The 15,137-nt window shown below is 38.2% G+C and overlaps 1 protein-coding gene across 3 annotated transcripts in view; it reads left to right on the top strand.

Annotated features, from left to right (window-relative positions):
• The window catches only part of LOC18435998 (uncharacterized), a 38,664-nt gene that overhangs the window by 7,899 nt on the left and 15,628 nt on the right, over positions 1–15,137 (top strand). For all 3 annotated transcript variants that reach the window (XM_020668319.2, XM_088873554.1, XM_020668320.2), the window contains 5 exons: positions 1,557–1,631; positions 12,253–12,337; positions 13,129–13,188; positions 13,273–13,325; positions 13,416–13,579. In XM_020668319.2, the coding sequence (XP_020523978.2) occupies positions 1,557–1,631; positions 12,253–12,337; positions 13,129–13,188; positions 13,273–13,325; positions 13,416–13,579 (437 nt within the window). The remainder of the gene's footprint in view (positions 1–1,556; positions 1,632–12,252; positions 12,338–13,128; positions 13,189–13,272; positions 13,326–13,415; positions 13,580–15,137) is intronic.

The following is a 15,137-nucleotide window of genomic DNA, read 5'->3' as shown; positions in this document are numbered from 1 at the left end:
CCAAGCATATGTCTGGACCAGTATAGAATTAGAATTATATATACTCATACGATCTACATAGGGTCATTTAGCACTCCACAATTTCCTAAGAGCATTTCAGTCATTATTATTTGTATAGGTAACATATAAGAAGGTCATTATTATTTGTACAGGTAACATACAAGAAGGTCTCATCTATTAAGGGGCCTTCCTTCCTCTTGTAAGTTTCTTAACAGTTCTCCACTGTCCCATTACAATCCCAACTCTTTGATCAATCTACTATGCAGTTTTATATTTTGCTTTAACCCCCTGGCGATGGAGTCCTCTCTTTCCCTCCTTGCAACTACTCTCTAGTTATCTCTTCTTTTGTCTCTTATTTCATGCATGAATTTGTGGATGTGCTTCTTCTGTGGTCATTGATGTTAGGGTTGAGGCACCTAAGACATGCTTTATTGACATGGAAGAGTATAACAGAGGGTGCCACTGTACTCAGCTTAGGAGCGGTACATGATCTCTGCCTCTCATTTGTGCATAGAGAGAGAGAGAGAGAGAGAGAGAGAGAGAGAGAGAGAGAGAGAGAGAGAGAGTGTGCTGGCTGGGGTTACGAAGGGCTATGAGATCATTGGGCATGACTTGCCAAGAGAGAAGGTGAGGGTGGGAGCAAAGAAAGTTTTCCCCAAAATATGCTTATTAGTGTTTTTTGAAAATGTAAAGACAGTAATGGTGTATATGATGGCAATAAATTTGTTCTTGGATCTGCTTCTGGTTCTAAAGTTGTGGATGAGCGTGTAAGGAGGAATGATAAGGAGGAGTTTCCTCCCTTGTTACTGAGTTCAAATTCGAGTGGGAAGAATGCTCTGCTGCTACTAGCAGCTGTTGGGGTTCGGGTAAATCGATGGACTTCTTATTTGGAGCCAAGGGTATTCAGAATGGAGTGTTCTACTTCTCTGATCTTGAGGTGATCCCAACTGAGACCGTTGATGGTAGGTGCTATGTGAAGAAAGAAAGAACTGGTGGACTCGTGCTTGAACAGATTTGTCCTATGTAATGATGTGTATACCACGATTCAGTCATTGTAGAGTTTCAGATTATGGGTAAGGATCACCAATATTTGATGGAAATCATTTGACCGGACACCTTGTGCAATCTGATACATGTATAATCTGATACAATATTTGTAGACTGCTTTGTGATAATGACAGAAGTATTATGCGTCTTTGACAAAAATCCTTTAGCAAGGGAAATGGATCATAACATATTTATTCTCTACATGTGAAGGACTTCCTTGTCTATATTCTTTATATGGCATTCAGTGGTAAAATGGCCTAAGGAACACCTTGCAATATCATAGACCGGGCTTTTCTATCAATGATTTTTCCATTATCATAGGTGTTTATTTGCTTTATATGATACTTGCTGAAAAATATAGTTGATTTAGATTGACAGGTTTGGATTGCATGACTAATACAAGCTATATTTTACAACTATTCATTGATTAACCACATTCAGAAAAACTTTATATTGAAAAATCTGTGCATCTTATTTTGTTCTTTTTTGGTGTCTGTTGTATCTTTCAGCATCTTCCCTCAAGGTCCCACTTCATCTGCTACACAACAAGAAAGAGCTAAAGAAAGGAAACTGGTGCCGAAAAGGTTGTTTCTGCTGTATTCCATTTCTATTCTCATTTTATTAAGATATATTTCTGTCTATAACTTCAAGGTTGGTTCCAATGGAGGTCCTATAGTAGTGATACGTTAAAATTGATTGGGTCCTGTTTCTGGGGTGTTTTTTTGTTAGTGCCGAGTTACATACAGAGGTGGAACTCCGACCAATGCAGCCCTTATTGCAAGGCGCACACTAGGAAAGATTTTTTAATAAATTTTATGAATATATGCATATATGAAGATTAGTAGAAGATTGCAGATTAAAATATATCTGCTGTATAAATATGACCAAACACTATGGCCTATACAAAGAAAGAATGAGAGACAGCAAATTCAAAATCAACCTTTTGTTAGGTTTGTGACAAAGCTATCGCCAAAGTCCCAGCATAGGCCAAGGCATCAGCGTCCTCTTTGATTCCCGTCCCTCCAAACATGTTTATATGTCACTTGGAATGTGACGCAACCTCACTTGAACAGGTTCAGATTTTTCAATGGGTTTTAGTTGATGGGATCAATGGATGTATTGACTATTGAGGAATTTTTAGGGGTTCATCTTTTTAGTTCTTCTCTATGGAATTATTGTTAGTTTTTAGGTTCCAGTTTTGTGGCTGAACTCAAGTCTTCTTTCTACTTTTTTTCAAAATTTAAATTTCAGGGGCATTAATTTAGGACTAAGAGCTTAAGGGGGAGTAAATCGGGTTTGATTCGATGTTAAAGGCAGGGATTGTAATTTAGAAAAATTCCCCTTTCATTAGGGTTAGCATGAGCTATTTTATTTTTAGTTAGTTGTCATGGTTGGAGTGTTCCAAAAATATTAGAAAAGAGGGTTGTGATTGTCATTGGGTCTTCTTTATTTCTTTAGTTAGTTTTCCTGAATTACATGGTGATCACTTGGGAGGCCTAAAGTTTAGATTTAAAGAGAGGAAGTAGGAAAATTTGAAGCAGAGTCCTAGGTTAGTGGGTTCATAGGGAAATGCTTGCGGGAAAGAGGAAGAGGGAGATATTTCCTTGATTACAGGATCTAAAGAAGGGGTGCATGAATTGGAATAGGGAAAGGCTATCTTTGAACACTTATTTGTTTTATTATTTACAAGTGTGCTTGATAAAAGGACTCGTGAAGTCTCAATTAGAGGATCTTATGACTTTTTCATGTTTCTTGAGATTCTGGTTAAACCACTTGTAGCCATTTAATGTTGGCTTGTCAACTTAACTTTTCAATCAATACTTTAGATCTTTGCCTTGTATCTCTTTGTTTTCTTCCACTGTCAATGTGGTATGAGGCCCCCTTTTCCCCATTCATCATTTGATACCAGTGTGATTCTGGACTACATCATCAGGTATCAAAGCCTTCTTCCCCCCCTCCATCAGAAAGACCTAGTGATCGAAAAAATTTGATCAAAGTTGGTTCAACCTTCTAGTTGGAGCATAAGTACAACTTTCCCAATGAATAGCATTTTGTAACTCTCTTTCCATCAAGAGTGATTGGCCCCAACTAGGTCAAACAGTTTCAGGCCTTATAGAATGGCATGTGCTTCAGCCAACATGGAGTTGGCAAAACCAATGGTGCTCGAGTAAGACAATAGAAGAATTGCTAAGATGTCCCCAATGGTCCTATAATGCCCTCCAGGCCTGGGTTGCCAAAAGAACTACCCTCCAAATTTAGTTTGATAAACCCGATAGAAAGCAGGTTCCAAAGATTTGACCTTGGAATGATCATGGATCTGGACTGAACAATAGCCTTCCAAGAGCTCATAAAATCAAGCGCCAAGAAGGACCGAAACTACTTACGGAGGCCCATGAAATAACTGAGGCTATAACATGGTCCAGAATTCTCACTAAAGTGGACTCTCTCCCTTTGAACAGCTTATGATTATGCTCTATCCAAATGGCCCAAATCATAGCCACTGATGAGGTTTGAAGTGGGGTGAGTATACTCATTGAAGCGTTGGGTCAATGTACATGAAGAGACCGACTCCCATCCAAAGAGCTGGAGATTATAGGTAAAAAAAAAATCCACTGTAGTGCAATGTACAAATAGGTGGCCAACATTTTTGTCAGCCTCTTTTGACATGGTACTATGATAGGGAGTTCTATGTTAGACTGTGTTAGGATGTATATCACATGTATAAGAGGTATTAATTATTGGAAAAAGTTTATATAGAGCCGAGGCTCTAAACAATCAAATTAGAGCCTACCTCAAATATTTCACTAGAAGAGGTTGTTTTGATGCCCAAATATCCTCCAATTGATCATCTCGACATCAAGAAGCATGGACATGAGAAAAAAATAGATTTCAAGTTTTGGAGATAGTGCATTCTTGTACCCACATTTTTGAACCGTCAATTTTCAAGATTTTCAAGTTTTCTTAGATATGCTCGATATACACTATTTTTGAAGCTTTAAATTTTATAATTAAAGATGAAAATTTATTTTAAGAGTATCACAAAGATTTCCAATATTAAAACCACATTTCTCAAGCTCTCTTCTTGTTGAAAAGTTATCAAACTCACATTGGATACCTTTCCTTTGTAGCTGGTCAACCATGGGGGCCTGAATTCTGGGTTGGACTTGTTTGAATGATGCCTTAGCCTGTTAGAATGACGCAACTGTGAATAGACCAGAGGAGGCAAGGACCTGGAGCATTTTATCACTGCCAAACCTAGGGATAAAGTTAGAATTTAGGAATAGTAGCAAAGTCGTGAAGGTCTGAATTTTGTGGTCCAAAAGGTTCCTTCTAAAGCTCAGGAACCAGACCATTTGGCTCCCTAACACTTCAAAGTATTGAGCATTGATTACCTATTGGCCCCTCTCAGAGGAGAATGAGCTTGAGAATTGTGACTCTGAAGATGATTCACCCACCCATATATCCTCCCACAATATGATTCTGTCCCCAGATTTTACCAGTATTTCTATTGTAACTAGGGCAGTTCAGGAAGATTCCTTTCCAAGCACCTGAGACACAGTGGTTGGCTAGCCTTTTCGACGTGAACCAGAGTCATCAATGCCATATTTGCATAGAATAACCTGCTGCCAGTATGTCATTCTTGGTTTGCAAACTGCCACCACCATTTGCCTATTAGTGTGGTGTTGGAATCTCCATTGCTTTTAATATCCAACCTGCCAATCCTTTTTTATATACATACATTTGCCAACTTCCACTCACTCGCGACCATAGAAAGCTCTTCATTAGGCAATAGCTGATTTGTGATGGCCACTATCATCTTAAAGAGGGACATCAGGAAAATAGGATCTTTGACAGGTTTATGTTGACCAAAGTGTTCTACTACAGAGTCCCATAGTTACTTTCTCAGCTTTCCTATCCAGAATGGGAAGCCCAAGTACTTTTGCGATCGCAGCCTAGTGCCACTCCCCAGTTTGTTAGTTCAAACTCCAGATGAAAATATCTCAAGTTCAGTTGAGACTTAAATCATCTTATGAAGAGCAATAAGCCATTGATCTATAATTGGTGCACATTGCAAATGAGTGATCCAAGGGCCTCAACCAGATGCTGGAAGCCTGTAAGGAGGTTTTTGGTCAAATAGGTTCAGGATTGCTTTGTGAAAAATATAAATGAGGAAGGGAGTCTCTTTGGAAAAGGCTTTTAGAGGCCTAGAAAAACTTTGTGGGGATCCATTGACCGGAACAAAAAAGGATGAGGAGGAAATATAGCCCCTTATCCGAAGCCTCCATTTGCTTCCAAACCCCATTAACTGGAGAACCTCATCGGGACACCTCACTTGACATGGTTATGTGTTTTTTACCCAATCTAGTTTAAAGATCAGACCATGAATTTTTTATTGATGCCTTCCATGAGTAGAATCATGCACTACTATGATGCCATCTTAGCTTTGGTGATCTACGACACACTTTGGGAGCGGGATATCACCAAACTATGCACCTCCCTCAGCCAAGAGTTGAGTACTTATGACAAATCTTGTAGGAGCTATTTTGGAGACTTTTATGCCTGAAATCTTGAACTCCTCAGCTCCCTCCTCCTTTGGGACCATTACAATACATCTGCGGTGGAACTCAATTAAAGCTGTGAGGATATCAAGAGCCAATTAATACCCGGATTTATTAAAAAAGGCCACCAGGAAGTCACCAGGAAGCCATCAAGCCTAGGGCCTTGTCTTGGCCCAATTCCTGAATTGCCTTTTAGATTTCTAGTTACGAGGAGGGTCTTTTGATCAATCACCATGTAATGAATTGAAGACATCCTCGGTCTAGGCTGGAAGTATTTCAAAGAAACTCATGAAAGCCTTGCTGATGTGCAGCAAGGTCCTCAAGATACCTCTCTCCTATTCTAATCTGGCTAAGGGCGTTATCTCTCATTCTATGGCTTTCAATTTTATGGAAGAGGTAGTATTCCTGTCACCCTCTTTTAACCATTTAATTCTACATCTTTTTTATTTATACTCCACTATTTCTTGAATTCTCTAGCCCTTTCCAGTGGGGATGTCTCTTGATTCTCAACAGAGTAATGGTTAGAAATCTCTTGTAGAAACTCTTCTTTCTTTCCATCAAGCTGCTATATTTTAGTTGACTCCATTTTTTTAGTTTTCCTTTAAGAGTTTCTGCATTTTATTCACTTTTCACCCCACAACTCTGATTTTTAAAGACCACTAACACTATGGGATTAGCTAATGTAGCTCAAAACCTTCTAGCCACATCATTTTGAATCTAAATGCCCTGGGGTATCTATGGACCATATATGATTCCAACAAGGTGGGGAAATGGTGTATGTAGGCTTCAAGAGGGATATTTTTGGGGACATGGTCTGCTATTGGCATTGGGACCTTGTGTGCACCCCTAGAAATTACCTCCAGTTAAAATATACAACAAAAAATAAGAGGAAGAAAGGGAGAGAGAGAGAGAGAGAGAGAGAGAGAGAGAAATAGAGGAAGAGAGAAGTTTAAAGAGGGGGAATCACACGGAGGCATGCTTGGTTCTAAATTAATCCCCATGATCCTACTCGTAGTATATACATCATTAATTAAACAATGATATCCTTTTGTGAGGGAAAGACACATATGTCCTTAGGGAATTAAACTTAATATTCATGACACTCCCCCTCAAGTTGGTGCATAGATATCCCTCATGCCGAGCTCTTTAGATATCATTTGTAGTCAAGGACTCCTAACGGGCTTGGTAAGAATCTTTGCTAGGTGGTGTTTGGTTTTCACATATAGAAGGCAAATTTTTGTAGCAACTCTTTTTTTGTGAATGAAATGTCGATATTCGTCTATATGCTTAGCTCAATCATTTGTTGGACTGGATTATGAGCTATACTAATGGCTGCCTTGTTATCACAATGCAAGGGCACTGACCCCTTCGCAGGAAAACTAAGCTCTCCTGATAGGCCTTTTTAACCACAAAGATAAACATTCACCATGAGCCATGGATCGATACTTTGCTTCTGCACTTGAACGGGCTACAACTGACTACTTTTTTACTCCTTCAAGTCACAAGGTTACCCCAACTAGAGTATAGTAGAATTAGCCCAATCTATGTCTTTATAAGACTCAACCTGTAAGTGTTCATGATTAATAAACAATGATGATTTTAAATATCTAAGAACTCTGTAAGCAGCTTCAAGATGAGTGGTTTGTGGAGCATGTCTGAACTGATTAGTCACACTAACAACATAAGCAATGCTTGGACATGTAAATGAAAGGTATATCAACTTGCTCACAAACCTTTGAAACATACCCACATTTTGACAACTTCACCCCTTTGGTTTTCCAGTTTATGGTTTTCTTCAATAGGAGTATCACCTGGTTATGGACCCAAGCTTTCCTATTTTTTGAATAAGGTTCAACACGTATTTCGTTTGAGTGGTAAAGATTCCCCTCTCATACCTTGCCATTTCTATCCTAAGAGAATACTTCAATAGACCTAGATCTTTAATTTCAAACTCCCTTACCAAGAAACTCTTAAGTTGCTGAATTTATTTCGAACAATTACTTGTTACAACAATATCATCCACGTATACAATCAGGGCAGCAGTACTGACTTTAGTATGTTTTACAAATAAGGTATGGTTTGCATGATTTGTGCTTGCTCAATTCTGTGAAAAGTACCACTAAACCTCTCAAACCAAGCTTAAGGAGACTACTTAAGTCCATAAATGGTGTTTCCCAATATACAAAATTTCACCTCATATCCAAGAGCCTTAAGACCTGGTGGAGGTACCATTTACACTTCTCCCTACAGTTCTCATGAAGGAATCATTTCTTGACATCTAGGTCCAATGGCCACTCCAAGTTAGTTGTAGAGACAAAAGGAAACGAATAGAGCTCATCTTAGCTACAGGAGCAACTGTCTCCCGATTGTCTGTTTCATAAGTTTGAGTACCGCATGGAAACAAATCATGGCTAATATCTGTCACTTGTCCCATCGTACTTGTGCTTTATAGTGTAAACCCGTGTGCAATCAACCAATTTCTTCTCTATGGTCTACCAGTTCCCTAGTACCATTCTTAGTTAATGCTCTCATCTCCTTGCTCAAAGCCTCTTTCCACTTGGGATGGGCTCTAGTCTTTAGAAACGTTGGATGGAATTGCAATAGAAGATAAAGAAAACACGAAAGCACGATAGGGAGGAGACATGGACTCATAAGAAAGAGAGTTGCGAATTGGGTGTACAATGCAACTTTGTTTATGTTTACATACAACAATTAGTAGATTAGAATCATCACACTGAGATCTAGCGGATTGTCTGGATCCAACGTATGCAACTGGCTTGAAGGCTTGTCTACTATGGTGATCTCAGCTTCTTTTGGTTCTGCTAAGGTTTATACTTCTAATTCTTTCTCTTCATCATCATGGTATTGCTCCCCACTATTCTCTAGAGTTCCACAATCAAGAAAAATAGGAATAGCGAGAGTACTAGAAGACCTTTGTTCCACACTATGCTCCTCTTGAAGTGAAATATGAAAAAAAGAGTGAACTAAAAAAAGATTATATCCATTGAGACAAATTTGTTTCTTGACACAAGATTATAACATTTGTTACCCTTTTGAGAAGATGAATAACCAAGAAAATACATTTACAAATTTGAAACCCAACAAGAACATTGAGTAAAGCTAACACAACCAAAGACTCTAGGGGGAATTAAATTGTGGATGATCGCATCGAAGAATTTTATGGGGAGATTTGTAATTGAAAACACAAGATGGCATATAATCATTAAGATAGGATGCAGAGATCTGTAGACCGTAATTTCTTGGGTACATTCATATTCAAGAGAAGAGCACGTCCAACCTCTGAGAAGTGTCTATTCTTTCTTTCAGCCACACCATTTTGTTGTGGTGTGTATGAACAAGAACTTTGATGTTCAATGCCATATTTTGACAAATAAGACAACAACTCTTTATTACAATACTCCCCACCTTAATCACATCTCAGTATCTTAATTTTAGTGTCAAACTAGGTATGGATCATCGGTATTAGGAGCTCCATCTTTGGTCTTCATAAGATAAGTAATGATCAATGAAACAAAATACCCAGAGTCAATGATAGAAGTAACAGGAGAGAGAGTCCAAACATCAGAATGAATAATTACTGGGTACAAGAGTCTCTACAATGTTTTGAGAGTTCACAAACTTCACATTGAAACTCTGACACACTAGTTTACTTCATCAACAACCTAACAAACAAAGGCTTCAATAACAAAAAAAATAAATGACCAAGTCAAAGATGCCACTGCCAAATTGGATCTTTATTAATATTGGTGTTGTCTTGAAGGACTTAAGGAGTGGTTATTACCGAGTCTAGAGTGTAGAGACCATCATCATGACCACTTTCAATCCTCCTCATATCCAGCTCCTGAAAAACACAGTGGGAGAGAAAGGACACACCGGTTTGAACTTTTGGTAATACTATTGACAAGCATTAAGTTTGTAGCTAACTGAATACACAAAGAACATATGATAATGACATTTTAGGGGAAACATGTATAGTTCATTTTCTAGAGGTAGAAGAAAATGATCCATCAATAATCTGAAGTTTGTCTCTAGTAGAATAAAGGTAATAAGTAGAAATAAGGAAGACATACTAATTAAGTGGCCAGAGGCTCCTAAATCAATAATCCAGGATGGTCTAGATGGAGTAAGAAAGACAAAGAGTAGAAGTATAAATGCCTGAATGTGCAAAAGTTGAAGAGGAAGGGGATGTGCCATCTAATTGAGAAGACAACCAGCGAAAACATGCTGATCAACATAATCAGCATCAAGTTCACTTTCCATAGAGATTCGAGACCATCCATACATGAGATCTCGATAATAATTGAGTCTCACAGCTCATAAAACAAGGGAGCGTCATATTTAAGTGTTCCAACAACAACATCGAATCATCCCAGCCAGATTTAGTTTTTTCTAACACCATCCCAAAAAGATATAGGATTTTTAAGAGCATCAAGTCATCCCAAACAGATCTAGGGTTTCACGTCATCAAGTTATATGAACTAGGTCTAGTGTTTTTTAGCATCATTCCAACTAGATCTAGGATTTTTAACACCACAAAGTCATTCCAAAATAATCAAAGGTTTTTTTAATTCAATATCAAGAATTTGAAATCAGAGTTTTACATCCCAAACTTGGTTTTCAACATTGTATGGCTAATGGGGACTCTCTGAAGGTCAAATTACATCATTAGGGTTGCATGAACCATGACCAAAGTCCCCTTCTCTGTTACCAGGTCAAATGTACAATAGAAAAGAAGAGGAAGAACGAGTTGAGGATCTAGGGAGAGAGAGCGAGGAGAGAAAGAGAGTAAAAGATAATTTTATGTGGAGGCAAAAAGGAAGAGATAATAAGAAGTTATATTGGATTCTAAATTAAACTACACAGCCCTCTCTTCTAGTATATAAAGTATTAATTTTAACTTGTATACATTGATATTCTTTTGTGTAGAAAAAGACAAAAGGAGAGTGGGCGGCCCTAAATTTGTTTCCATACAAGGAAGGAACTTTCGAGACAAAGACAGGCTGACTTTTTTCATTTTAGAATCACTTAAGCCCCTCATTTCCACACCAAGCTTTCATGTGTGGTTGGGCTTATGGGGAATCATATGTCTAAGGGAGTGCTTAGGATTTTGTTCTTCCATGCGAGGCTGTTGAGCTCTCAACAATATTTATCTTTCATTTTATCTTATTGCTGAAAATATTTCTGATATCAACAACACTTACCTTTGATGTTGCCCTCCGCCCTATAAGTTCTCTAAAATCATCTGAGTCTGTGGAAAAAAAAAGACTCATTGTCAAAGATTCGGTAGTCTTGTTCTTCATAAGGGTTCCAAGGTCTTCCCAAGGGTAAGATCTCAGTGGGATGCAAAAGTTTATGGGGATTCTTGGCTGGTGAAGGGATGGGGGATGATGGAAAGGATGTGTGCCTAGCTCACTGTAAGTGAAAGGGGGTTAGGATAGGGTTGAAGCTTGGAAGAAAGGAGGGGAGGGGGTTCTACAGAGCAAGCACTTGGGCCTGGGATTTGGGCCGCTAGTCATGAAGAAGAAGGGGAGTCCTAGTGAGTAAAGAAAATGGGGAAGGAACCCTAATTAGACAATCAGAGATGTTGGGGTGTGGGAGTGAGGGGCTGAAAATATGAACTCTGGTGTGGGAGGAATGCAAGTATGTCTTTGGAGGATGAAGAGCAGTGATCTCCATTGATCATCTAAATAGTTCAGATTGGTTGGTTTGGGAGGTTTCTGAGGAGGGACGATGTGAAAAACTGTGAACTACATCGTACATTGAGAAGGTGAGTTATCTTTGTGGTTGAATCCCAACCATCAGATGTCTCCTCAGTATTCGTCTGACACGTGGGAGCTGTGGAACCATTGGATATATGTGGAATGGGGGCTGAAGGGGATGGATCATCCTTGCCATTGAGAGAAAAGTTGGTGCTGCATGAGGGGCGAGATGGAGGTCATTCAGGTGGCTGGGGAGGCATGTGAGGCATCGCGGCATCGTGGGTTTTAAACAATGGTCAATGTTGATTCTCTCATGTGTAGCAAATGCTTATGGGTTGGGGGGCGTCCGGTGTGTGTGTGTGTGTGCGTTTGACATCTTGGTCATTCCAGCAAAAGGACAACGGATTGTTGCAGTAGGGTGTATGGAAACACCCTAATCATTTTGAAAGACTTGGGCCTCCTCAGATTGGTGGCTGAGAACTTTGATTAGGTTTTACAAATATTTTCAATTGGGAATGATCGTTGTCTTTCATCTCAGCTTTGCATGTTAAGAGTACTATACCCTTGTTCGTACATTTTAATAGATTTTTCATTTTTTTCTCGGGGTTGTAAAATCATTTTATGACTTGGATGTACAATATCACCTATGAAGTTAATATTAAAAAGTAGCACCATCCGTTGTGTGCTTTATTCTATTCGCTTTTGTCTCATGTATTTACTTCCTATAATTGGCTTTCTTTAGATTATTGGAGTCAGACAAGATATCAGAGCTTGAAAATGATTTTCTCAATTCCATATAAGAACAAAAAGGAAAAAATCAATTTAATTTAAAGAAGAGTTGTATATGTTTCTTTCTACGAGTTTGTTAATTTCCTTAACTGTGCTTTATACTGGATCCTTTGTCTCTCACACATTTTATTTTTCAGGGACACTAGCTTACACAAAGCACTTTTTTCAGAAAAAGGTCTAGCTGATGGAACCAAATTGGTTTACCATGCTACTACTACTCAGGTTGTTTGGCTTATGCAACTTATTTCATTGCCTGTGCAATAATGGACATTGATATCATTTGGCATGGGGTTCTAGAAGGGCATTCGAAGGGGACTTGTCTGAACTGAAACAATAAGAGAAAAAAAAAAAAAGAGTACCCGGACAACCTACAACAATGTATAGTGTATCTTTAGCCAAAAAAAAAAAAAAAGAGTACGCGGACCACCCTACAATAATGTAAATGTGTCTTTAGCCACTTGTGAATTCATGGGCATTGCGACTTGTAGTGATAGGTTTTTGGATGTTACTAGTGATATATTTTAGCAGGATATCATCAAAATAATGTTTTCTACCACAAGCTTACCTGGATCTTATTGGCAAAATCTATAAAGCACGATGATTTTTCAGAAAATTAATGTTTTGTCTGGAATGATATGTCAGGTTTTAGAATTGCATTGCCTTATTAAGAAGTTACAGAACTCCTATGATTATCTTCAATGTAATAAGGAACCGTCATTGTTTTCCCTGGATACCAGTGAAAAACTGTAATTGAATGGGATAATTCTTATTATCAAGTTGTGTGACATTATGTCCTTGTTGAATTATTGGGATAAATTTATTGGCGTATCTCTTGCAAGAAATTAAGGGAAAATACAAATTTTGGCTTTATGCTATAGTGTATCCATAAAAGTCTCTTTGTGAAATTAAAAGTACAACCACACAGACAGCCTCGCAGGGCCATCCTCTGCCACATAAGTTTCTGATCTGCATGGTCCACTTGCTGACATTTTAAAGCATTGTTGTTTTCACAGATAGTGCTAGAAGGTTATAAGAAAGGGAATGGTATAGTTTGCAATTGTTGTGGCAAATTGGTAAGCCTCAAATTTATGGCCAAGAGTTACTCGTGAATATGCTGTTATGCTATTAGATCTTGAACTCCTTATCTTGATGAATAGGTTAGCCCCTCAAAATTTGAGGCTCATGCTGGATATGCTTCTCGACGTCAACCGTGAGTATCACATGATATAAATATTGGTTCACAAGCTAATATAGTCCAAGAATTCCTTATGGATTCACTTAAATGCTATTTGTTTTGCAGTTACATACATATCTTTGCCAGTGGTCGGTCTCTTCATGATCACTCAATTTCCATATCACGCAGCCAAATGCCTAGTGCGACCACCGGATCTGATCATTGCCATTTTTGTGGAAATGGAGGGGAGTTGCTTTTCTGTGATGAATGCTCCAGATCTATCCATAAAGGTTCATATTTTCTTGTAAATTCATCTGCCCAACTTAGTATGCATTGAGCTGTTTAATGTTTTCTTGAAGTTAGAATATTTTACTTGATCCAATAAGCCATTTTGAGCTTGGGGTAACATGCAGTAAAATGCAAATATATGTTTCCAGATTTTGGATATGGAGCAACATCTCATTTGAGAACATAGTAATATTCACATAATTTTCATGGATTTAATCCAAAGTCATGATTCCAATCTAATTTTATAGATTTGGTGTGCTTAGCACCTCTAACATGTCTTAGACCTCGGCCACCTTCCTTTTTGATTCCACAGATCTGATTTCACAGGATCTGGTTCTTACTTGATTTGCTGGAATGATGACTAGAGAAATTGTTAGGAGCTTCTCAATATTGTCAAAAATATCTTTTGGGCTGGTAAAATAGTGAATGATACACTGGATCAGTGGTGTAGGCAAATTTTGTGAGTGTTGGTCAGCAACTGTAGATGAGAACTAGGCTTTCCACAGTGCAAATTTTTATCTAATGTTTGCCACCTTAGGTGAAATATAATCAGCCTTGGGTCTACCTGGAAATTAAAGAACACCCAGGTGGCTTGTTAAGAGCTGATGAAGAGGAAAGCTAAGGGAACAATTGATGAGCTCTAACTTGGTAGTAGTGGAGATATATGAGTCTTGTTGTTTTTTATTTTCCCCCAATATTATTGTTAACTCAAGGATATATTCTTATTATTATTATTATTTTGTGGGGCATTTAGGTGTCATCCGCGGATGACAGATAAATTACTCTTGTATACTTCATGGGAGCACAATTTTAGGAATGGATTTCCCTGCAATAAGAAGACTCACATGTGGTTAAGTTTTGGTCTGCTAGGATAAGCAAGTTTTGGGATAATGAGTTGCCCTACCGGAGACCTTTTGTGGCCTAAAAAGAACACTGATGAGGTCTAGAAACAAACTTGAACCAAATAAATTCACTTCCAATGGAGTTGAATCTTCATGTGAATTATTAGATAAAAGGCTTCTAAATATGGTCATATGCTTTTGATATGAATATCGCAACAGCTATATCTTCCACAAAAACTTTTCAATTTTGATATTATGGGACTTTAGAAGTAATGTATGCATTGACCACGATGAGTCTTCCTTCTACAAGATCTCTTCCTATGAGGTCAGGTTAGTCACCATAGATATCAGCCAAGAAGGAAGTTTGTATCACTAGACTTTCTAAAGGAAAATAAGTATGCTAATCAGTCAGCACCACTTAAGTTTATTGGGGACGTCACTTACAGGACTAAATAAATTTAACTGCAATTGAATGACTTAGCAACAAATTTATAAAGAAATGAAGGATTTATGGATCATGCAATCTTGGAAAAATATAGATTCAATAACTTCAAGTTCAGGCTGATAATTTCCTAGAATGCCATGTCGAACACACTAGAGAAATTGTCTGGTCCTGGTTCGCTCTTCTTTGGGAGACAAAAAACACAAATTTCTGATTTTCATTGCTCTAAGCAGGTCCGATTGAAATGAGTTCTCTTCCTCTCATAGAGGGATGGAG

The sequence above is a fragment of the Amborella trichopoda genome, chromosome 8, assembly GCF_054954075.1.
Source record: "Amborella trichopoda isolate Santa Cruz 75 chromosome 8, AtrichopodaSantaCruz75HAP2 v2.0, whole genome shotgun sequence".
Taxonomy (NCBI): Eukaryota; Viridiplantae; Streptophyta; class Magnoliopsida; order Amborellales; family Amborellaceae; genus Amborella; species Amborella trichopoda.
Note: the sequence above shows the minus strand (reverse complement) of the source record. Positions and strands in the feature narration are given on the sequence as shown.